The following is a 24,718-nucleotide window of genomic DNA, read 5'->3' on the forward strand; positions in this document are numbered from 1 at the left end:
CATTCCAAAAGTCCTGTGGACTCGACCTATGAATGTGGAATCGCAGTGTGCCTTGACAAATAGCTACTTTAAATCTGATGAGCGATATAGGTTATACTCAGGAACGTGACTAATCAGCTATTGCAGATCTCTCAGTTTAAAACTGTTATTCCACACCTCTTTCTGGAGCTTTGTTTCAGGGAGAAGTCCTCAGCAGGACCATGATCACATAGTTAACAGGTAATGATGGATTTAAGGAGCAGTCAGGGCTCACTTCCCTTCAAGAGGGGCATCTGTTCTCTCCATTCTCTCACCTTTTCAACCTCTTGCCCCCTACCTGAGAACTCGTTTGTTTGTGTAACACTTTGGCTGTTTACTTAGGGAAGTTTTGACAAGACAGCTAAACCGGTCTGACAGCTTGCTGCTCCCAAAGCCGGGTCCCATTTCTTTGCTCCCCCTCAGCTCCCAAGTGCTCGAATCCGCCTCCACTCTCGCAGTTGCTCTGGTTTTTGACATCTTGGTGAACCAGTTCAGTTCACTGTGCTGGCTGAGATCCATTCTCGTCCTTTTGTTGGTTCATTTTCTGTGGGATTCACAAATAGAGGAGTCAAACTAAGAGCTCATTGCTGCTGGAAGAAAGAGTAGGGGGGAAAAAACAACCTACTTTTCTTTCTTTGCTTTGCTATGTGTCTGACTGCTTTTATTTTATCTGGGATGTAGTCAGCCCTTTTTCTGAGCTAACTTCATTAAAATGGCATAAAATGCAGTAAGAAAAAAGATACTCTCTGTCTATTTAGTCAATTAAGTCCGTTCCAAAAAAGTGTGACTGATTCCATAGATAATGCACAGCAGGGGACAGGTCCAGAGGACTGGGAATCAGAGGGTATTGAAGATACCAAATGAAAGGATTAGAACAGGGAGGGAGGAAAGGAAGGAGACTGAGCATCTTCCCGACAGAGGAAGTCAGATTGCCTCAAATTCCCGTGAAACTCCAGTCTTCAGGAGGAATCACACGAGCAGCAGAGGCTGAGGGGTGTGCACGGGGAAGAGTAAAGGAGAGGAGGGGACTGTGAGGCTCTCCACGTTTGTCCTATGGATGGGTGGATCAGCTCAGTGCCTTGTGTGGGTGCATTGTTAGAGCAGGATTGCTCTGCTCAGGGATCACCACAATGGAGTGGGGAGAAGAGAGCAAACAGAGGGGGTGGGGGCATGACCTGCAGGGCCATGGAGAGAAAGGTAGTAAATAGTGAGGGGTAAGGGAGGACAGGAACTCATTACATTTACTTGGCTGCCTAATTAAATCTAACGTGAGCCTTGCCCTTCTACAATAATCCCTTCTTCCCTTTCATTCTTGCTGGACTCCTTATCAATACATTCCTGTACTGAGTTCCAACAGTGAACTTAACACTTGTATGGACTTAGTTCCTCCTCCAAAGAGCAGGAATAACATCTCTCACACTTACCATCAGCCTAATATTGACAGGACATTGCTGTCACATTGAAACATCTCTATAAAAACACCAGAATTATTCTCTTGCTTCCCACAGATTTTAGAGATGGAGTTTATCTGTGGAAACTGAGGTCCCAGTTTCATCTTTGGTGTCAAGCATATCAGCATTTCTCTCTTTGGTGAACTCATGTAGACAGGCTGGGCAGAATCGGTGTTTTTAAAGGTATTTTAAATATATATTTGAAGGAGTAACTCAAAGAAGGATGACAAGGAGTTCTGAAAGGAAATTTAAGATGTTCAACTTGAACTTTTTGGGTCTATTTTGTGTTACGTCTATTGAGGAGTGTGATGCTCACCTTTGGCAAGGCATGGATTAGGATCATCCTCAGAGATAATTACTGCTGTCTGGTCTTGTTTTAGCCTTCCAAAGTGCCTCGGTACTGAGAGCAAAGCCGTGGGCAGCTCATGTCCCTGGAGCTGTGGTGGCATCAGTGGTGACAGACCAGCAGGTGAGGGGCCTCCTCAGCCTCCTTATCCAGCCCCTCTCTGGGAGATCTGCCCCCTTACCCAGTGCTGAGTAGGAAAGAACCAGGACAGTCAACAAATGTGTGCTGTGACTGCACTTTGAGAAACCTGAGAGTAAAACCAACTTTTGAGTTTCAACTTTTCATACAATATAGAAGTAATTTATCTCCCAGCTAAAGAAAAGCAGATGTTGGGAGGGAAATGCACAAGAGAAGACACAGAAACACTTGTGAAGGCTCTGTTCTTTCTTTGAAGAGTTCCTCTTTACTTTTTCTTACTTGTCCAGGATATTGTTTGTAATCTTAACTCAACAGAGCCATTAAAAATTCTATATAAAGATATATTTTTAAAGGAAAAGTCAAGTAGAATAGAATAGAAACTGTAAGAAGAGGGCAGTAGGAACAAAAGGCAACATCAACAGCAAAGAAATCCAAGTGAAAACCAAACCAAACCAGAAGCCAAAGAACTCTTTACAGCATAAACCTTCAAATATCCCTCATAATTCCTACTTTCTCTGGCATGTTTGTGTGGGGAGGATCTATTCCTGGTGTGAATTCCAGAAGACAAGGATTTTTTAGGTGTTGACCTATTTCTTTCAAACACTGTGCCACTGAAGACAAATCACTGCAGGACGGTCAGTGGCTGGGTATGCAAAGCTTGCAAGCCTTGAGAAAGAGAAAACCATTTTGCTGAAAATTTATTTCTCTTGTGTTCAGCAGAACAATTCCACCTGCTCCAGACTGAAAGATTTAGGGTTTTGTGCCCCTCTGACTGCAACTGAAATCAGAGCAGCTTGTAATCTTCATTTGTAATTGATTGGGGCTGTAAGGCTGTACACTTTAGCGAGCCTAATTCTTTAGGTACCCTGCTGTCTCTGCCTTCAGTGGGAGTTTGTCACTGAAGCCATCTGTCCTTTCAAGAAAATAGTCATTTTAATCAATACCTGCCACATCTGTAATGAATCCTGACTCCTCTGAAGTCAGCAGTAGCTGTGCTGGAGCCTGGAGCACTTGTATCAACACATAAAATTGGTGCTTATAATCTACATCATTATAGATATGCAGATGTATTTATGTTAAAATATATATAAAAAAGCAAACACAAAGTATGCTTATAATGAACTTCTATTAAAATATGCTTTTAAACCCAATAAACACAGCACTGGTTAATTGTATGTCCTGTTAGAATGGTGGCAAGGCAGTGACACAACTGATGTGAAAGCAAATTCTCTTTAAACTTCATCCTGTTAAAGATTAAATATTTTCAGAGGAAATTAAAAGAACGACAGAAAAGTTGTTGCCTAAAGAGAAAGGATTTTAAGAAGTCTGTGCCTTCTTTATAAGCAATAATCCCAGTGCTCATGTAATTTCAATTGACACGTGATTTATGGCTGTGAAAAAGAGTCTGTATAGCTCTTTCTAAACATAAAGTGAGGGAGTGGCATCCTTTGAGCCAAAACCTCTGGGGCTCTATCTGCTTAAGTGTTTCCTAAGTTTCAGCACTCTGAGAATATGAGAATACTCCATTGTTAGGGGATTTTGGAGGCATGCCTGGATCAAGGAAGTACTTCCTCGTCATGCTGTTTCCTTTCCCAAACAATGTGAAAAATGGCCTTTTCAACCAAACATCTCGAGGTGGTCACTTTGTACATTGTCCAACTAGAGCACAGCCATGGTAAGATAAACCATTCCCTGGTATGAATGGCTCCATGTTATTGCTGCCACTTCCTTTATATTTGCGTGGTGATTTTGTTTTGATTTATGGATATGCGGAGAAGTTCAAGCCCCTCTATAATGATTGTGTCATAAAACTGGCCAGGAAAAAAAAAAACCCAAGTGACTCCCCCTTGCTCTGTGCCCTCAGCACACACAGGAGCTCTGTCACCTTCACTGCTCCACTCAGCTTTCCACGTGCTCCTGGTACAGCCTGGCCAGACAGAGTGAGAATGCACCGTCACCCAGGGGGTTCCAGGGGAATTTTACCCCCCTGCTTTAAGAGTTCTGACTCTACTTCCAGACAGCTTTTCAGAGGAAGCAAAAGCAAGTTCACATCACATACATGTTCTGTTCCTGGCTTAGCTCTGCATGATCCAAAGGATTTCTAACTAATCTGAAGCACTCCAAGTGTGTGCATTAGAGGATGGGATGAATATCCATGTTTTAGTTCAGCACTGCTGTTGGCACACTGCGAAATACTGAGTGCCTGAATTGCCTGGAAAGAGCCTCTGTAAATCCACTGTAAATCTTTGAAATTACCACATCAAATTTGAAACTGTTTTTTTAACCAATACTCAGTGGTGCTCACATTTGTTTTCTGCTCTGTATCTTGAGTTGTATATTTACATTACTTGGACACAGCTATTATTTTATGACCTCAAGAAAATGCTGAGCCCATGCATTGTGTATATCTTGAAGAATGTCATGATTATTCCGTATACAAGTGAGGAACAATTTGGAAAAAAACTTGGAAAGTCCCTTTGAAAACTTTGGCAAGTTCTTGGGGTGTGTGGACTTGTCCAATATAGAAATTACAAGATTAGGTCCATTCACCTTTGACACTGAATTTTCATTTTGAGAAATGCCTTTACTGGGACCACTTTTGCTTCAGAAAGATGTAAAGAAGTCACAGCCTCAACAAAAATCAGCTTAACACTGATTTTGTTTTGAAAGGGAGCAAATTCATGGTTTTTACCGAGGTGGTGTATTTGGAATAGCTCAGTGGCTCTAAGAGAAATTTGCCTGATTTTCTCTGACTTAGAGGTAAAAGGACAGAACTGGATTCATAATTTCTTGCTGTGTTTCCTCATGACAACTCCATTCAATTTGCAAATATTTGCTCTGTCAACAGTGCAAATATATGTTATATTTATAGATGTATAAAGTTATTTAGAATTAAATACACATGGCTTTTGACTCATTTTTCTTGCTGGAGCAAAACCCCAAAGAACTTACAACTCCTTTTCAGGACAGTTTTCTGCCCGTAGTTTCACTAATTCTCCTGAGAACAATGGCAGTTTTATCAAAATCATCCCTCTGGGGCATGGGGTGAGTTTTTTTAATTTTGCTCATTTATTTCTGCCCAAATTCTTCTGTTGTTTGTTTAGTGTCCTTTCAGTGGTCTTTGGCAGGAACATGACTGCTGAGTTTATTCTGTCTTGCACCCTCTTTCCTGTTAACTCTGCTCGAGATAACAGTTGTGGCTGAGGCATAATGGGAATAATCTGAGTTAATGCTGGGGCTCTAAACATTTCCTCAGCAAATAAGCAGCAGTGTGTTGAGAGCCTGTAAGTATTTTATAAGTGCAATTAAATCACAGTGATTGATTGGGATGGGGTGAAAATCAGAATCATTTAGAACAACAAATTCTTCACAGGGCAAACCCTCACTAAATTAAGAAAACACACAAAGGAGCAACAAAAATAAACAATTTAAGGAGTTCTGTTCTTATACCAAGTTTTCCTCATTTCTCAGCTCTGTTTAGGAGAAACAACTTGACCTAAGTGAGACCTTTTGTTTCTTGAAAATACATCTTTCCTGTTGTTAATTTATGTTGAGTGAAAATACACATTAGTTGACTGATCTAAAAGTTTAGTTGCTAATAGTGGGAGGAAATCTGCTTCCTTTTATCTCACTTTTCTCTCCCTGTGCCTGGCTCCGGGTTACAGGATCTTGCACTTTTGTAGTGCTTGTTGGACTCCTCATTGAGCTCATTCAGTTCTCTAAATTGCTGAAAAATGATTTATTTTTCTGCCAGGTTGGTTTTGTGCTGGTTCAGCAAACTGGGACAGCTCAGCGTAGAATCAGGTGACTCCTGCTGTCACTGCAGGGGACAGAGAGCAGGATGCAGCCAAGGCTGCACCTCCTGCCTGGACAGGAGGGAAGCTGAAAACAGAAAGGTCTTGTATTTATGAAAACATCTAAAATAAAGCATGGAATTTAAGGTAGAGTTTAGCATAGTGGTCCTTGCTCCACAAAGCCACCAGGGTGCTGTACCTGTGAAAAATTTGGATAATACCACTACATTATCTCTGTAGACCATTTCAGCTCTGTGTGACTGGTAGACATTGGTTTTTTGCTTTTTTTGACTTCCAAACTGTTATATATATATATATATATATCTCTCTCTATATAAGTAACAGTGGTGTTTGTCCTTTTAATGTAGGAACATACAAATGACTCTGTCCTCTTGAGAGTCCATTACTTTTGAATATATTCTACCAACAGGAAGACATGACAAGACAATTAAGTTTTCAACACTAATTATTGGAAAGTCTATAGTCTGGCTGATCCCTACTAGAAATACTTTAAAGAACTGGTACACATTCTGTATTATTAAAAAGAATGTTAAGATTGTAATGTTAGCTTAAGTAAATCTGGATGTAGCCAGGAGAGGGAGAGATCCACAGAGGAAAACAACTTACCTTCCACAGAGCAGAAACACCAATAATTGTGTTTCTAGTCCAAATAGCAAAATGGCTTTGATCCAACTACTTCTGTTACTATTTACCTGTGAAACTAATTTTAGAAGCACAGTAAAAGGCAGAAATGTAGGATTGACTTTATATACATGGCATACAGGTGAGGCACTTGCTGCAGTCTGACTTGAGGCTGTAAATTTAGCAATTGCTTAAATAGATTGTTTTTCATTTGTAGATATTTTGCCCTCAAGAAGTTCTTTAAGTGACAGTTTAAGTAATTCTAAATATAATGTTATCTGTAGCAAAAAAACACAAATCATATGACTTAGAACTCACAGGTGTCAACTGAATAATCACACTGTACTGAAACTCATTTCCCTGCTTTTCATGAGACATGCAATTTCCAAAGAAATGATTGTGTATTGAGAATTGTAAAGAAAAGCATTGAGAAAAACATTTCACCAGAAATGATAATACCACTCAAAATACCTTTTTTTTTCCAAATACTTTTTATTTTACCTTGAACAGAAAATGTTGCAAACCATCAATTACTGAGAACGGGGGGGCAAACCCTAGCATGTAACACAGGAGGCTTTGGTTATAAGTGCCATTTCTACAGCAGAGTTAAGCTATTGTAAACCAAACATCTTGTAGTAAGGTAAAAAATAACCAGCCAAGTTTTTAAGAATAATAACAGCAACACCCAAAACATTTACATATAAACAACAGAGAAATATTTTCTAAACTTTTAACAGTCACTTTGCTACAATCCAAAGGGTTTAGTTCACAGATCTATACATACAGACAGTCACTAAAACTCTTGTGAACTAACCACTTGTCCACAGGACCTGCCTAGACAGTTTGTCATCAATGCAAAAGGGTTTTTTTATATAAATAAGTCAATTAAACTTCACAGAGACTAAAAGAAACAATATAAAATCCCAACTGTAAATAAATCTGTACATTATGGTCAGTCTTATTTCGCTGGACTCTTGCACAACTTTAAAGTGTCTGTGTATAAAAGGATGGCAAGAGCAGCGTTAGCTGGAATGGAAACTTGAGGACTCGGACTCTGTAGAAACAGAAGAATGTCCCCCACGTTTGCTTTTTGAGAGGATCTTGAGGCTGGACCCTCTGCTGACTGACGTCAAGGCATTCTGAGCTGATGTTTTGAATTTGGCACCCAGGAAGGCGTACAGGATTGGATTCAGGCAGCAGTGGAAGAACGCCAGGGCTTCCGTAATGGAGATCCATTTGTGCACGATGGTCTCCAAGCTGCAGCGATGTCGGATGACTCCCAGCAGGATGAAGGTGTCGATGCTGATGCCGATGTAATATGGCAGCCAGCAGGCAAAGAAGGCCAGGATGAGGATCACCGTGGTCTTCAAGGCTTTGCGCTTCTGGTGGCCCTTGGAGTGCGACAGCTTGGATATGATGATACAGTAGCAAGTCAGAATGATGAGACCGGGCAAGACCAGCCCTACCAGGATGTGCTGAAACCTGAAGGAGATCAGCCAGTTTTCGTGAGGGTACATGCGGTCGCACAGGTACTTCCCCTCCACCTCGGTGGTGCTGGCGAAGATGATGTCGGGCACCGTGAGCAGCACAGCCGGCAGCCACACGCCCGCGTACACCACCTTCTCGGCCAGCAGCTTCCGCGGCCGCTGGCTGTTGGTGGCGTGGACGATGGCCAGGTAGCGGTCGAGACTTATGAAGGCCAAGATCAGGACGCTGCTGTACAGGTTGACCGTGTAAATGACGTGAACCGCCTTGCAGAGCACGTTCCCAAAGTACCAGCTGATGGCCGCGTCCACGGACCAGAACGGCAGGGTGATGACGAAAAGGAGGTCGGCCACCGAGAGGTGCAGCCTGTACTTATCAGTCATGCTTCTTTGTTTCTTCTGGTAGCCCATAACAATAATAACCAATCCATTGCCGATTATTCCCGTTAGGAAGATGATGGAGTAGATGGTTGGCAAGAAGATCCTGTTGAAATCGGCATTCTCATGCTGGAAGCACGGCTCTCCATAGTCTCCATAGTCACCCGAACCAACCTCATCTGTGCCATTATCAGAAAATTCGATGAATAACCCAGAAGACAGCTACAAAAAAATAAAAACAAATAAATTAGATGTTAGCTTCGCTGCAAAAACTTGCTCTGTGTGGCAATGTGTGTGGAGAACAGTCCTCATCATCACAAATGGGCAAACTTTTTGAAAACCAGATGGGAAAATACAATGTTCAAGTATATGTATAAAGTACACAGCAAATAAGAACAAGTTAAAAAACTTCCTTTGTCTTTCTCTGAGGAGTAAGGTCTTGCTAAGGGTCAGGGCATGAAAGGGGAAAGGGAATGGCTACTCCCAGGAATCTCGCTGGTTCTGGACACCTCGTTGCTCTGGATCAGATACACACCACAGATGGGAGAGCCCAGAAGGGCTGAATGCAAGAGGTTTGTCCACACTGAACATGACCCATCACATTTAACTCTTACAATAGAGAGCTATAAAAAAAAAATCACTTGGAAATGCTGCTGCTCCATCGTGCCTTCTCATTAAGGGGATGGGGTCAAGGAGAAATAGAGAAGGTACCCTCGGCTGATGTAATAAAGGATAAATAATAGCAAGAATTCCCTGCTGAGAAGCAAATGACAGCTCCACACGCACAGACAAGAAAAAAAACCCGAAACCCATAAAGAAAAGAAAGAGAGAGGTGACCTTAATCAGGAGAACTCAAACCCCATGGAGGGTCACCACGTTCCCTCCCTTTGTTCCCCACCCTCTGCGGTCGCGGGGCAGGGGGTGAGCGCGGCGGGCTCACCAGACGGATCCACTGAGCACAGCGGTGGAAAAAGGAAGCGAAATTCTGGGGAGGGCATGAAAGCGCATCAGGAAACCACCAACGGTTTTGGCCACCGCGCCGAAAAGCAATGCTGGCGGGCGAGTGCCATCTGGCTCTGCGCGATTCCTCAGCTCCTCAGATTTTCCTTGTCCTGTCCCGCGGACCCCGGACCTCCGCGCAGGGCGCGCCCGCGGGTCCCGCAGCGCTTCACACGCAGAGGCACCGGCCCCGCGCGGGCACTGACCGAGGACCTAAAGCTTGGAGCTTGCCAGAGATCTCCGCTTCGCTCCTAACTGCTCTCAAAACCTCGTGTCAGAGGGGCTGCCTCCGAAACGCGGGGACACGGCCGCGTTCGGGCGGCGGGGAGCGGGCCGGGCGCTGCCGCGCTCCCAGCCCGCGGTCAGGATCACCGGGGCAAAGGGATGCCCTTCCCAGGAGTCACATCGCTCCAAACTTCCTCGCCTGTTCTCCCCCTCATCGTTCCCGAGGCTAAATGCTCTGCCGGCGTTTTCCAGCCCGCAGAAGCGCCACATGTCACTTGACCCGCCGGCCGGGCAGCAGCGCCCGCGGGCGGGAGAAGGTCCGGCCGTGGCCGCAGCGGTGCCAAGGTCCGAAGCGCTGCGGGCAGAGGCAGCAGCGGCCGGGGCTCAGGGCCGAGCCCCGCTCCCCTGCGCCCCGCAGACCCCTCCGTTGTCCCGACCCCGCCGCCCGCAGCCTCCGCCGAGGGCAGCTTTGTTTGCAAACAGCGCGCACATGGGCACTTACATCCAGGCTGTCGAGGCTGCTGTCCATGCTCTGAGCCATCGGGCGGCTCCGGGCTCTCGGGCTGTCGCCGCCGCGCCTCTCGCAGTGACACCGCTCGCCGCTGCTCCAAACACGCCCCGGCTCTTCTGGCGGGACGCGGCTCTTATAAGTTGCGGGGCTGCCCCCCCGCCCCCGGGGCAGCCCCGTCTGGCTCCTCCCCGGCGGGTGCCGCCCGGACTTCGGGCGGGCGCCTCGGGCCGCTCTTTGTCTGCGCCCCGGGCATGGGAACGGCACTTGCCCGGCGCGCCCGCGGGGGCCACGCACCTCGCGGGGACATTTGCCACCCTCTGATTGATGTGTTCATACAAGCGGGCTTTTGAATTTCCCCTCAAGAGCATTCTTTGAAGTGTGTTGTCGGGCCCCGTGTTGCCATGGGTACTCCAGGCGGGCTCCCGGGGAAGCCTCTGGTCCAGGAATCGTGGTGGAGGAGGAAGAGGAGTGTAAATACAGGCAACTCTGTCCTTAAAGTTGTCGCTCACCGGCGCTAGAGTGCACTGAAAGAGACAGGAAGAAAGGGATGGTCCCTACTGAGGGATCTGAGGGACCAGAGTTCTACAAATCTTTGAGGGCTCTGCAAGGTGAGTGGGCTGCTGGTTGCCCACTGAACTCCTCTGGCACCTGTGGTTTTGGGTGAGAAGTCTGATGATGATCTGTTTCCAGTCGTTGGACAAAAACAACAACAACAACAAGATAAATACCTGAAATTAAATTAACAGTCATATCGAATTAAAATAGCAATCATATAACGTAGGTTTGCAAGGGAAAACTATCAAATATAAAGAAAAACAAACCAGAATAATTGCTTTTCCTTTCTCTGGAGTTTCAGTACAGATGATATTCATGCAGGTAAACTAAACTGCTGAAAATATTTTGGTAACAGAATCACAGAACCAACTAGGTTGGAAAAGAGCTCTGGGATCAATCGAATCTAACCTAAGACCTGACACAACCATGTCAAACACACCACGCACCAAGTCCAGTCTTTCCTTAAACACCTCCAGGGGCAGTGACTTCACCACCTCCCTGGGCAGCCCATTCCAGTTTCTAATCACTCTTTCTGTGAAGAAATTCCTCTTGATGTCCAACTGAAACCTGCCCTGGCACAACTGAAAACTGTGTCCTCTTGTCTTGTCGCTGGTTGCCTGTGAGAGGAACCCAACCCTCACTGGCTACACCCCCCTGTAGCTGTAGAGAGTGGTGAGGTCTCCCCTGAGCCTTCTCCTCTCCAGGCTGAGCCCCCCCAGCTCCCTCAGCCACTCCTTGGAGGAGGGGACCCCCAACAGTGAAACTTTTAGAACAGTGTGTGGAGTGTGTGTGCCCCCTCACTTTCACAGCTCCCACCACAGTGAGTAACTCTGTTGGGAATTACTGGTTCAGTTGGATGGATTTGCTCTTTACAGTTGGAATTTGGAGTGGAAAGAAGAATAATGAAAACAGTATTCTTTATGTGATAACAATATGCTCAAATTACCCTGGTAGCTTCGAGGGATGAAAAAAGTGGAAGTTTGACGAAAGTTTCATTATTAAATGCCCCCATTACCAGTTTACATGCTGCCAGTTAATTAAAACACCAGTTTTAGATGCAAGTCTTATTTCCAGGTATTTGACAAGAATTACTGTCTTACTAAAAGCTTTAGAAATCTTTCTCATGCACTACAGTGAGTATGAGTTTGGTTATGATTAATAACCAAATAATGGTTATCTTTAAAAATATGGTGTTTAAGGTATGGCCTATAGTATGATTGTGTACTTTAACTACATTTTAGCTTGATAGTAATTGATATTTTGCTAGTAGGTCTGGAAAATCACATACAAGTTGCATTAAAAGGAAACTGTAATTGATTATAAGATGGGAAATACCAGTCTTCAGAAAACTCAGTATCTACTCTTGAGTTTATACCCTGGAAAAATTTGAAAGGGATACCGTGCTAGAATTCTACAGAAATAAAAAATCTTCTCCTGAATCCCCCTTTTCAGTTACAATACCAGAAATCTACTCTGCCAAACATTTTCAAAAACAAGTGGGAGAAAAGTATAATTATTGGTATTTGTTCCTTATTTTCCACAGAACCTACTTTTTAAACACAACACTAGCAAAGTACCTGCTCCACGTAAAGAATGTGCAGCACAGCATTAGATGGCCAGGCAGATAAATGAGCAAATGAGGGATTTCTATAGACAAATGAGCAGCATCATGTCTAAATAATTCTCTCCCCCTCTTTCCCTTGTGGAGGATGCCCAGCTCACGGCACCAGCAGGTGCTGGGCAGTTCTCAGCTGGGAGATGCTGCTGCTGCCCCCTGAGCCTGCAAACCTGGGAACAAAATGAGCCAAAGATCTGTGCACATGAACTCTGGAGCTATGGGACAGGTTTGGGAGCTGGCTGTTTGTTGGGTGGACAGCAGGCAGTGCACTGGCATGTGGGGCAGGGATGCACTGAGCTGCCAGTGCAGTTGTGCCCAAGTAGGCAAATGTTCCCACACCTCCATTGTACCGTGCAGGTGGAGCCCTAACAGCAGAGATTATCATGTAAAACTGATTATGTTAATTAATGGGATATGGAACCGTCACTCAGTTATCTGTGTTCCTAGATAACCTAAGAAATTTGGAACTGTGGAGTGATCTGCTTCCCTGGATTAGCCCTGGGGCACTGCAGTGCTGAGTGCTGGGAAATATGGGGATTGATACCCAGCTGATGAGATGTCACTGAAATGTGTTTGGATGAAGGTCCTCTAACACTGTCATTCACACTGCTACTTTGCTATCTGTGATCTCTTTTGTTTCCACTATCAGAAAATCCATGTGAAAACTTCCTTTGTTGCACGGAGGACCATCCAGGGCAAGTTAATGATTTCCAAAGTGATAAAAGAAGGGAGGTGTTTCTGCAGAGCATGTAATTCAGAGTCAGCCACAAATCTTCCTAAGACAGAGCTAGCAAATAGCAATTTCCAAGCTTATGTTTTGCATTACATGTTTTTCTGGTCACAGAATTACTGTGAAAATCAGACCTTTCCTAACCCATGTAATACATATTTTTGTTACTGAAAACATGTCCTTGGAGAGTCAAAATCCTACGTGTTCTTACACTGCTGTGCTGACAGCACAATTCCTCAGCTGTGAATTATTAACTTTCTTTTTTTGTCTTCTGAAAAGAGACATAAGTGCTTGTCATGCAAGAGCAAAGTAGTTTCTAACAAACCTTTCTAAAGGAAAAATACCCTTTTGATTCAGCATCCCCAGAAGCAGGAAAAACAAATTGCATTTGATTTACTATGTTAAATGATTTACTTAATCTGAAAGCTTCACAAGTGTCTTTAACAAGGTAAACTTCTAGCTAATAAAAGTCTGATGAGACCATTACCTGTGGGCAATAGCTGACACAAAGGGGATATGATCCCTGGTTTATGCAATAGATGAATACTAACATGTATTAATTGCATTGGTGTATTAATAAATTGTTCCTAACTTTTTAGCATTAATGGAGCTCTACTTTCAGGACACATCACAAAAATACAGCAATAGGGCTGAAAATACTGTTCTGTATGGTAGGGAGTGAATAAGTTTCAACCATTCACTGATTTTCTCTGTGCATGTCAGTTCCTGTACTGAAAAGCTTCTGAAAGGAGGGGGAGCATTTTCTGAAAAACATGACAGAAAACGTGCTCAGGGGTTGTGAGGCATCAGCTCCAAGCAGTGGATTTTTCTGTCCTGAGAAGTATTCCAGGAACTGACACTGCGGACTTGCCGCTGGATGGAAAGGGGTTTCCTGATAAAACTCCAACTTTTATTACAATACACTGGATTGACTTAATGACAAATGGGAGTCCCAGTGGCCTGAAGTTGTATACACAGAGAGGAAAAGGATACACTCTCCCTTTTCCATCTGATGTTTCTGTTGAGGTGGGAGAGGTATCAATCTTAGCCTGTTGGAAGGGTTACAGGCGCTTCGCTGGCGTTGGGTTTCACTTAATGGCTTTCTTTGCTCTTGGTTCTCAGAGCTGCCTTTCTCCATTTCTTTCTGCCTCTGCTGCAGTGGAACAAGCCAACCAACTGCTACCCTGATCCTGGAAAGAAAGTGTCTGCCTAATTTAAGGGCAGGGAGCCACCTAAACTTACAGATTGGAAAGCAGAAAGACAGAACAAAACCTGCAAAGGAGCAGGACATATCTTTGAATTGGTAGCATGTTACATCACCACAGATGATGTAATTCCTTATGAAAAGGATACTTGAATATCAGAACCAAATTAAAGGAGAAACCTTTCATCTGTATAAGGCAAGATTGTTTTCATCACTGGCATAAAACCAGCCAGATTTCTTGATGGTTCCTTGCTTCTAACAAGGAGAATTTATTTTGTTTCCTTTAAGTGTTGCCATGAGGCCAATATGTCTAAAGTCAGCACAGAAAAGTCAGCACAAAAAAAAAAGAAGTGCTGTCCCTTAAAAAGAATCCTTGTGACTCTTGTGTTTTAATCCCACCTCCATCTGTGGCCTGCAGCAAATCACTTAACCCTCTGACTGTGTGCACCCAACTGTAAAATGGGGATAACAATACCTACTTACCTACCTCAGAGGAGAGTTGCAGGGATTAATTGGTTGATGTTTGCAAGGCACTTTGAAGACAGAAAGTGCTTATTTTAGAGCCTGTTGAAATTATTGGTGACACTGATCAGCTAAAAGTCAAAGGGGACCAAACTCATTAAGGTTCTGCTCTTCTTCCTCCATTTGGCTGTGTTTATGGGTTAGTGAATCTCACTGCATGAGGACAGTTTATTGTTTGTTTGGAAGCAGAGTAGACTAAAAAGATGCTTTGAACAACTTGGTTAATCCTTTTAACAAACATGTCTTCATTTGCATATCACTGGAGCTGAAGGTTTTATCTTTGATGATTCTATAGTAGAACAGTTCTGGAGACACAGTTGAAATGTGGGGTTTTGTCCAGAATTGCAATCAGATCAGAATTATTAAAAAGAAGTAAAACCTACGTAATTATATCACAAATATAAGTTTCCTATAACCAGGTAGCATTCAGATAGATTTCTGTTTAACTATGAGATGTGTTTCTTGTTATGTCCTTTTATGCTGTACAATTCCTTTAGTAACTTGCTCTAGCTCAGTTTGGATTAAAAAGGAGGGGATTTGCTTCTGGGACCTGTGCTAAGGGCATGCTACACTCCTGTCTTAAGAGCACAGGGATAAACTAGAAAACCTAGTTCAGATATTCATGAATACATGAATAGTGGCACAATCTCATGATTTCTGAGTAGACAGCTTTAGAAATACAGTTACATCTGGGATTGCACCCAGTTACATCTGGGTTACTGCTCCTGCCAGTGTAAACAGGACACAGGTGCCTGGAGGCTGATAGGCTGAGCAGGCCCTGAGTGACCTGGCCTAGCTTTGAATCCAGAGGTTCCTTCCAGCCTGAATTATTCCATGACTTCAAATGGGTCCATCAGTCCATGTCCTCCTACCACTGCTACCAGCAGTGCCCAGGGCTATCTGGATCAGGACACATCCCACACCTTTGTGTACACTAAACCCACTTGCTCTCCACAGTGGAAATGGCATTTTGATGTCGTGTTTCCGCCCTGACAGTTTTTGATCCATCTTTTGTTGAAAGGGTGTCTGCAGAACCGTGTGCTTGGGATGTAGCAAAGTATTCTAGAATGTGCCATTGTTTCTTTGTCATTTTCACACATTTCTTCTACTTCCTTTCTCTGGAAGCCGTAGTAGTTATTGATTTTTCACACGTTGTGAACTTCTGAGCTTGTTGAAATACGTCACTTGCCTCATTTGCCCACTTGTCTAAAAAAGTGGCACTGACAGCAGAGTAGGAGCAACCACTCTTCCTGTTTAGCTCAGTTTAGCAGCCTGAAGCTCCAATGTTTGAGTTTTATTGCATCAGCTTTGAAGTGAAGTCTGTGCATGTGGGTGCTGAATGTCAGCTGGGATAGTTCAGAACCTGCATGCCAGGGGTTGCTCCTGTCTCTGCTTCCTCTCAAAACCGGGGATGGGATCTGCCATTCAGCCAGTGGGGAGGTCGCCCAGATTCACTGATGAGCATTCCTAGTGTTTCTTTCCTTTGGATCTCTCCTTCACTTCAGGATTCCAAACATTTTTTTTACTGCTGGAAGCCAGGTTTGCCATGTGCCACTGAGGTATGTGCAGGATAAGACTGGCTTTACATTTTTGAGTCAGTGCTTCCTATTTAGGCAATGTATTTGGTAGCATTCACTTGGTAACTGTCCATCCCTTTGATGTCTGTTGAAATCATGACCAAACATTTCTAAAGCAACCAAAATATATCTCCATCAGATGTTGCCAAACTTTTGGTCCTACTGTCAAGCCCTCTCTGTACAGGACTTGCTGAAATACCCTAAATAAATACACATACACAGCCTGCCATATCCATTTATTTATAGCCAAACACAAGGATGCAAATGTAGGAATATTTATGGCAGGTCCATTCCTTTCTCTATTCATTAATTACCAGTGAGACAATCATGATATCACATGCTTATTATTTTGAACTGAATTGTTATGAATAGTGACATTTGCTCTTGCTGTTTGGAAAACTTGGTAGGCAGGATTTGGGGCCTAATCTTTGCAAATAATCCCTGAGGTCACAGAGCAGGATTTCTTCTCAGTCATTAGGTGATTGACCTCTATGAAAGCAAGAGAACTGCTTGAAGAAATTATTGAGATGTTGAATCTCTTTTTCTGATTTAATGGGAAGGTAAATCCAATTTTCAGGGTATCTCTTACCACATTAAGAGCCATATGGTATACAAAGAGCTGATTTCTTACAACTGAACTTGCTAAACTTTCATCTTGCTGGTTCAAGTTAATTTTTTGGAAGTTGAACAGGCAACTTTGGGCAAGCTTTGTGCTGACCCAGGCATCATCCACACAATTTCCACGATGACTGGATCAAAGACTTCCCAAACATCGTGGTGTGTGCTCTGGCTGGGTTGACAGAAAAGTGACAGCACGTGGTGCCTGGTCCAGGTCAGATCAATTCAGCAACAATCTGATCTGAGCAACTGTGGAGCCCTCACCTCTTCAGGAGAAGGTGAGGCAGAATCCTGGAGGAGCATAAAGAATAGAAGAGGAGCATCCTAGAAAATAAAGGGCATTAAAAATCTCTTCCTGCCTTTTCCTTCTGCACGAGGAGGGGAACTTGCATTTGGCTTGTACATGGACCTGAAGGTGAAGTAGCTTAGTTCCTCCCTGCCAGGGAGAGGAGAAGTCACCACCTGAAATCAGATCAGCTCTTTTTTTCACTCTCCCTCCAGATCAGAGCACCCAGCAGAGAAGCATCTGGAAAATGAGTTTTCATGAGTGTACCTGGTCACGTGTGCCCGGCAGTTCACGCTTCACTATACCTGTTATGCACCAGCATGTGTTTAAAAAAACCTCCCCCAAACGTAAATATTTACCAGTGATGCTTCCAGTTTAGCTGAATTTTACACTTCAAACTTTTTCCATTAACACTGTAGTCCACAATCCCATTCCTTCATTCATCAGCTCAGTGCAACTACACATGGGAAGGAAGAATTTAGCCTTTAAATACTCACTTGATAAATGAATTTGCTGTTCTGGAAATTTGCCATTATTTTAGGTAGGTGGTTCAATATTTTTGAGGTTATTTTTCAGTAAGGAGTGAATATTGAGAAAAACATACAAGAGGGGAATTCTAAAAATACTCCTGGGTTACAGTCTGTGTTCAGGACGGTCTGTACCAAATTATATTCTTTCTTTTTTTTTTTCTTCTTTTTAACGTATAAAAACAGGAAGAAGCTTTGCTGCTTCTGACGACCCTGATAAATGTTTCTACCTGGCTTTTTCTAGAAAGATCTCTTCATGTGCCAGGCAGGGGTCACTGTAACCATGGATACTTATACTCCATTTTCCCCGTGGGTTTCTGTGAAAAACTTGGTGTGATGCCCAGCTTAAACCACACTTTGTGTTAGGTAATCATAGGCTCAGTCTTTTCTTGGGTACTGTGGTTTTAAGTTTTTCAACGGTTGCTCTGTGGTTTGAAAGCTGTGTTTTAGATTCCCTCTTCTCTTCTAAGCAAAGAAGATGTTAAAGCAAAGTTGCTTGATAACATTTATTCCACCAAAATGAAGCCTTTCGGGAAGGATTGATTGTTGTGTGGTTTCAAACTGAAACCAAACTCAGAAACCGCTTCAGTCTGGCGTCACATTCAATGCAAAATATCTGACATTTTAGTGCATTTGGAAAGAGACTGTTCCACTTCCTGGACTTGTCAAAATGCACTTAGGAATTAAGACTTGATCTGTTTTCAGCGTGTATCTTACAAGTCAGTCGCAAAAGGGTTTCTAAATGCATTTTAGTAAAAAGTGGGATATTTATTTTCCATGAAGTAGCCTGTGAAGCCTCCTCTGCTGCTTTGATATAGATCTACAAAGGATTGAAGTCTGGTTGAAGGAAAGGTGTAACTCAGCTGAGGGGGGAACTAATTATAGATTTTTCTCACCTTTCAAAAACGTTGGAGGTGTTGAACAAGCAGACACAGGTGAAGGGAGATACCCCACATGAATGAGTATGAATGAGATGTGGAAATGGAAACTGCTCTGCTGGGTGTGGAAGCAAAGCTCGAGAAGATCAGAAGAATCATATCAGCTCCATCAAATACTGAAAGGACTGTTAAGCCTTGAAACACTCAGTGTTTTAAAAATCTGTAAAAAACCAGGACAAAGAAAGGTGATTACTGAATGGCAAATGCAGGACCTACATCTAAAAACAATGACTTGGGCTCATATTGCTTTACTTGCCTTATTAGCATGCAAAGCTTCACAACAACCTCTGGGTGAAGAATATTTAGAAGCATGGGAGTAAATGGAAAAACAGAGTAAAAAGGAAGTTGAATTTATGAGGGTAGATATTGTTGGAGCACTACATATTAGCTTTCATTGATAATTAATTTTCTAGGCAAATGAAATACATTAGCTTCCACTTGTCTGGACTTTAGTGAAGCATTTCATATGATGCTCTTTAAGTGCTGATTAGCTTAGTTCATTAACCTAGAGAATTAATAGCATGTATTTAATGTGAACAAGGGGTTTATAAAGGAAAATAACAGTGCTGACACCGAGGGAACCAGTGGGCGGCAGGAAGGCAATCAGTGAGCTCCTCATCAGTGCAACCAGTTCCACTCACTGTTTTGCATCAGCTGTGGGACAAAAAGCAGTTAACTACTGACAGCACTGCTGGTGGAAAATGAGGTGTCACTGTTGAAATTAGGATATCCTCAGCCAGAAGTGAGAAGACACAAACACATGAGCCAGTTGCAGGATGAGTCTGAATTTCTTGTGCACAGCTGAGAGCGTGATGTCTTTGCTTGTCGAATGCGTATTTACTAAAGAGAGAAAAATGTACCTAAGGGACAAAGCACTCTTGGTGCCAAACACAGCCCTGGAAATGTGTCTTCTGAAATGTTTTTTGCAACTCTTAATGTGAAAAACTGAATTCAAATGGGACAGGTGAGCAGGAGGATGATTGGGGTGAAGTGTAGAATGGAGAGCTGCTCCTGTGTGAAGAGACTGAAAGAGCTTCCTTTCCTCAGTTAACAAAAGGAATGCTGGAAGGGACAATGAAGCAGGACAGGAGACATCTGGGAAAGAAAAGAAATGCTGGGGCCAGTGGTGGCACACAAAGGGCTGGATGTAATATGGGGAATACACACTGTAAAAATATGACAAAATTGGGAACTGTCACAGGAACAAGCTTTAGGAACAGTTTCCCAATAAAAGAGCATTTTAACAATTGTCTGCTTTGACAGATTTGTTGGGATTGTTGACCCCGTTCAGTCCCATTATCTTAGGTCCTGATCTGAAATTCTGTTCCTTTGATAGCTGCAATGTCTGTGGAAGTTGAAATATCACATATCTGATGATCACAGAATCTACGCATTTGTGTAACTTTCATGCTATGCATTCTTTGTTAAATTTGAAAGAGTTTATGTCTCTTTCTTTAGGGTTTCAGGAGCAATTTGAGTAGCAAGAGCAGTTTTATGTGAGGTGGAAATAACTGCTGAGAGAGTGCTTTTCTGGTTACTAAAGATGAAGTAATATTGAATAGTTCATAAAATCCTGATCTGGTTCTAAGAGAGAAGAAATTTTCAGCCACAAATGTCAGATTTTAGTGTCCAACCTATGCCACTGTAGAGAAGATTCAGGAATGGCCAGTCATAACCAGTGTCAGTCTCTGAGCAGAAGTCAAACACAAACAATTCAAACTTCATGAACAAAGAGACAGAAGGGCCTTTTCATCATCTGTCTTATTGCCAGTGGAAGGGGGTTTCCTCTGGCAAAGGTAGCAATCAAAGGCAAGAAGGGGCAAGTAAAAGCAAACTGTAAACATACAGAGCCAGAATCTGGGGGTCAGGAGGAGGTCAGTGCCTGACACGGTAAAGGCACAGTCTAATTGTGTCCTTAGACTTTGATTTTTAAATTAGTACCCACGGAGGGAAGGGCTGCACTTCAAACACGTTGTGTTAGATATTGGGGAACACACACACAGTCACAAGTCCAGTGGAAGGTTGGTCTTGTTAAGTGTGGTAGTTTGGATGCTGCCAGAATATCTTTTAATATTAAATGCTGTGGAAATTGAATATGTGCTTATATCTGTCCTTATAAATGGGATGTACACAATGAAATAGAAGTAACGTGATAAAAACCAACAGGTTATTTCTACTTGTACATAAAGTCTGGTTGATTGCAGAGCACAACTTGTGCAGCTTCTTAAACCCCAGTCAGGGAGAGAAGGACAAGAAATGGCAGTGAGTGTTTGACTGGCCTCGTGCCCAGTCTTTGCTGTGAAGTCCCTGGAAAGGCTCTCAGTTCTGGGTAACAAAACACTGGTAAATCTGCCTGTGATTCTTTGTAATATTCGTGATACAGAAACCACTTCCCATGCAGGTAAATTCCATCTCAGAGAGACAACTTGTGACCACAGAATAGAACTTAAAAGGCAGTAAACTTCACGGTAAAGGATAAAAGGGAAACATGCAAAAATACAGCTGTATGTACAATTCTTGCACAGGTACAACTGTCCCAGAACAGCTTGTCCAGCAGAAAATGTCACACATGAAATAACAGGAGGAGCAATATCAGCTCAGTTATTTACTTGAAAGTGCTAGAAACAGAGGTTTAAACTCCCTAAGAGCCAGACTAACTTATACATCTGGCTTTTCAGAGAAGTAATGTGGTCAGTTAGGAAAGGAATATGGTGTCAAGCACAACTTGGATCCTGCTGTTGTTCCCAAGGTGGAGGAATCACCTTGAAGTGAACAGCTATTTATTGTGGAATGGGGGCTGCTTCGGGAAGAGTCAGGTTAAACAGTGGAGAGAGGGAGGAGCAGCAAAGAGGGAAAATGAACAGTAAGTTCAGAAGAAGTAAATAAATAGGAACACAGACAGCAGGGTCATTGAGGGACAAGAGCATGAAAGGATGGTGACAGATGGAGTTGATAGTCCCTCTCTTTTATTTTCAGTTGTCACATAACCATAGAAGAGCAACCTTCTCCTGGTGCACAGGAAGAGGTGAAGATTTCTCAGTCAAGGAGCAGGTCTGTTTGAATTGCTGCAGGCTGAGCAGAATGACAAATGAAAATGGAGAGGAAAATGGGGGCCTTAGGGGAAATTTGTCCTAGCTCAGTTCAGACAGGGATAGTACCAGATTCAGAGACTTATTTATCATCCAGGGAAAAAAATACAAGAGAAACTAGAGAAAATAATGGAGTGACTCACACTTTATTTCTGTAAGAAATATTTTAACTACAAATAGGCAGATGCAAAGTTCTTTATTAGTACATGTTGGTGCCTTTCTACTTGTGTCTACTCTGAAAAGAAAGGAGTGCAATGCTTGTGAAAGTGTAAGATAAGAAAACCTGTTTCATTCCTAGTGCTGGTAGAGCACAATGAGTAGAAGTCAAATATGGATGATTTTATCATTTCCATCTCAAACACAGACACACACAGAGTGTCTGCCCTTGGAGCTGGGAGCTGGTGTGGAGGGACAGCTCTCCAGTGTATCAGTGCACAACCTGTGACGTGTTCCCCCGACCCACGACAAAGATCCTCGAGGACTGAAACACCCCCACAGCAGCTCCCCAGAGTGAGGTTTGAGTTGCTCTGACCACAGGAGTTCCACACATGGAGGGCTCTATTTTTGTAGGGCAGGGCTGTAGCGGCCCTGGGAGTCCCACCAGGCTCGTTCCCAGCCAGGAGGAGCCACTCCAGGATAAAAAGGGTTTCTTTAGCTCTGTCCCTGCCGTGGTCAGTGCGGTGTCACTCAGGTCGAAGTGTAAGATGGGGCCATTTGTCCATTAGGAAGTGGAATGACACCACTAATTCATTTTCTGTGGACTACAAACCAGCTGCCAGACAGCAATAATTTTCAGTCACCGCTGACCTGGGGTAGATTTAACAAGTGACCTAGAAATGAAAAGCTGGGTAGGCAACTGCAAATCCCTTGAGTTATTTGAAAAGGCATGCCTCTGAAAGATTTAGAAATGTATAATTTAGTAAGGGACAGACAGTAGGTTTTAATTAATATGCTTGTATTTTCCTAGGTTGGCTTTTCTTTTCCAGTTTACTTGACACTGTCATTTATATCAGTAAAGAATGGACGTGAAATATTATTTCCCAAGAATAGTTATGTTTTGTATCAATTTTACATGAAATTAAATTAACTCATGAACAGGAATGTAATACAGAATCAAACTCTTGGAGGGCAGATTTGCATTTCTGAAAATGAGTGAAAATGCTACGAGTAAATGCCGCGCATTTTGAGATCAGTAAAACACTTCTTTGGTTGTCCCTGTCAGGAGAGATGCCCAGGAGTGAGTAATGAGACTGCTCAGGGCAAGGGCCTGGCCAAAAAGGCTGACACTGGGCTCTGAACAAACATGAATAACACAGGGCTAAATTATAAAATAATGAATGGCCTAGAGAAAACAGAGGAGGAGCTTATTGTCCTCTAATTTTACCAGACTAAAATAGGGGGACTCAGTGAACTCAATATAGCAGTGACCTCCTGCTCCTTTGGCTGAGGAAGTCACACAGCTGGTGTGGCCGAGGATGGTGGAGGGGGAGGTCACTGCCCTGTGCTGTGTGTGCTGTGGCCTTCACATCCCTGAGCCTTCAAATGGACAGAGATGGCAGCAAGGAGGAGATGCTTATTTGAATGTTGTGTATATCCAGAGCTGCTGCAGTCAGGAAGCCCTGCTCACACTCATAAGTTTCAGGCACAGAAGGGGTAGATGACTATTCACTTTTTTGTCCTAGTAGGGTTAATCTCTGACGTTGTAGTTCCCAAAGTTGCCTCATTGTGGAATTTGGAGCCCATGCAGTGGTGGGATTATATTGTTAGGATCAAGACTGACATTAGAGGGACAAGCCATTAGATCTTCTTACCAGTAATGTGAAAATGCATTTTGAGAGATCCATGGGAAATAGAACGGCTGGCATGAGGGGAAAAAGCACAACATTTGTCAGCTGGGGGCATGGGATGGTTGTGTTTCCTCCTGCTGGCCACTGACAAATGAAGGTAATATGTGCTAGGGCCTAATGTGGTGTAGAAATTCCCATATTTCTATTGCCATAAACCACAACATTTTAATTTACCTAGAGAGAAGCTCCACTGCAATCCTTGCTACACAGAACCTGTCAGCTGAGACTCCAGGGTTTTGATAATGGCTCCACTTTTCATACGCTGGGTGACTCCAGGCAAAGCATTTCCCCAGTACTGCAGCAGATTAATGCTCCTTGAAAAGGGGGGAACACAGTGTGTGCCTGACTCCAGGAAAACCTTAAATACTACAGGATCTCATGTCATATGGGCTGGGTTAGCAGATATGCAGGATAAGTTAAAGTTTCTTAAGCCAGGTTGGTGGTTTTCAAAGAAACAAAACCGAAAACAACAACAACAAAAACAACAACCAACTTTGGGTTTGATCTGTTGATAAAGGTGACCTCAGATTACCTTACCTAGACTGTGACAATGCAGTGCCCAAGAAGAGAAGCCTCTGGTGTGGCCTGGTTGACCTTCTGTCCCAGCTGCACAGTCCCCTCCTGTCACCTGGGTTTGCTGCAAGGCACAGCTGCCCAAAGGCTGACCGAGCACACCTTCCAGCTCCACTAAATCAGGGTGAGCTGTTGGCTCATTCCACATCTGCCCTGGTGCTATCTTCTCATTTTCTGAAGCTGCAGAGTGTGCAAAATGCTTTTCTTTTACTTCCAGACAGCAAGGAACTTTCAGCCGTATTTTGGGCTGTTTGTTGGAAATATTGAGCTCTGCAGTTTTGCCCATCAATGCTGAGGTTGCTGACCTCTATTGAAGGAGTTTGTGGGATGGATGCTGAGCCCTTTTTGTCTTCTGCACACCTCAATTTTACTCTGGATGTTGACAGTTTCATAGTTCCAGTAGGATAGAGCTGTCATCAAAGGAAGTTGAGATCACACGGCATGAAATGGTCCCTCTTTTAAATGGCACTGAAGGAGAGTTTTGGACATGGAGAACAAATAATTTAACCAAAGTGAATGCCCTGAGAAGAGGAATGAGGAGGATTGAACATGCAGGAGATGAGGGACTTCCAGTGGTTTGCACTGGTTTGAGAGCTTTAATGAAATATGCTTCTGAACATTGGCTATACATGTAGACACAAAAAAACT

At 43.3% G+C, this 24,718-nt stretch overlaps 1 protein-coding gene across 1 annotated transcript; it reads right to left on the reverse strand.

The window, feature by feature from the left end:
* Positions 1–6,875: 6,875 nt before the first annotated feature.
* CXCR4 (C-X-C motif chemokine receptor 4) lies at positions 6,876–10,087 on the reverse strand. The gene is made up of 2 exons (XM_050340445.1): positions 9,978–10,087; positions 6,876–8,473 (listed from the first exon to the last, which is right to left on the reverse strand). The coding sequence occupies exons 1-2, from the start codon at positions 10,014–10,016 to the stop codon at positions 7,412–7,414; spliced, it is 1,101 nt and encodes a 366-aa protein (XP_050196402.1). The 5' UTR covers positions 10,017–10,087; the 3' UTR covers positions 6,876–7,411.
* Positions 10,088–24,718: the final 14,631 nt, after the last annotated feature.

This window comes from Myiozetetes cayanensis, unplaced genomic scaffold (genome assembly GCF_022539395.1).
Source record: "Myiozetetes cayanensis isolate MyiCay16 unplaced genomic scaffold, myiCay2020 scf9, whole genome shotgun sequence".
NCBI classification, from domain to species: domain Eukaryota; kingdom Metazoa; phylum Chordata; class Aves; order Passeriformes; family Tyrannidae; genus Myiozetetes; species Myiozetetes cayanensis.

Coding starts and splice junctions, on each gene's coding strand:
- CXCR4 (XM_050340445.1), bottom strand. CDS start 10,016: ATGGCTCAGAGCATGGACAGCAGCCTCGACAGCCTGGAT. Junction 8,474..9,977: donor GCAGCCTCGACAGCCTGGAT/GTAAGTGCCCAT, acceptor ATTTTTTTGTAG/CTGTCTTCTGGGTTATTCAT.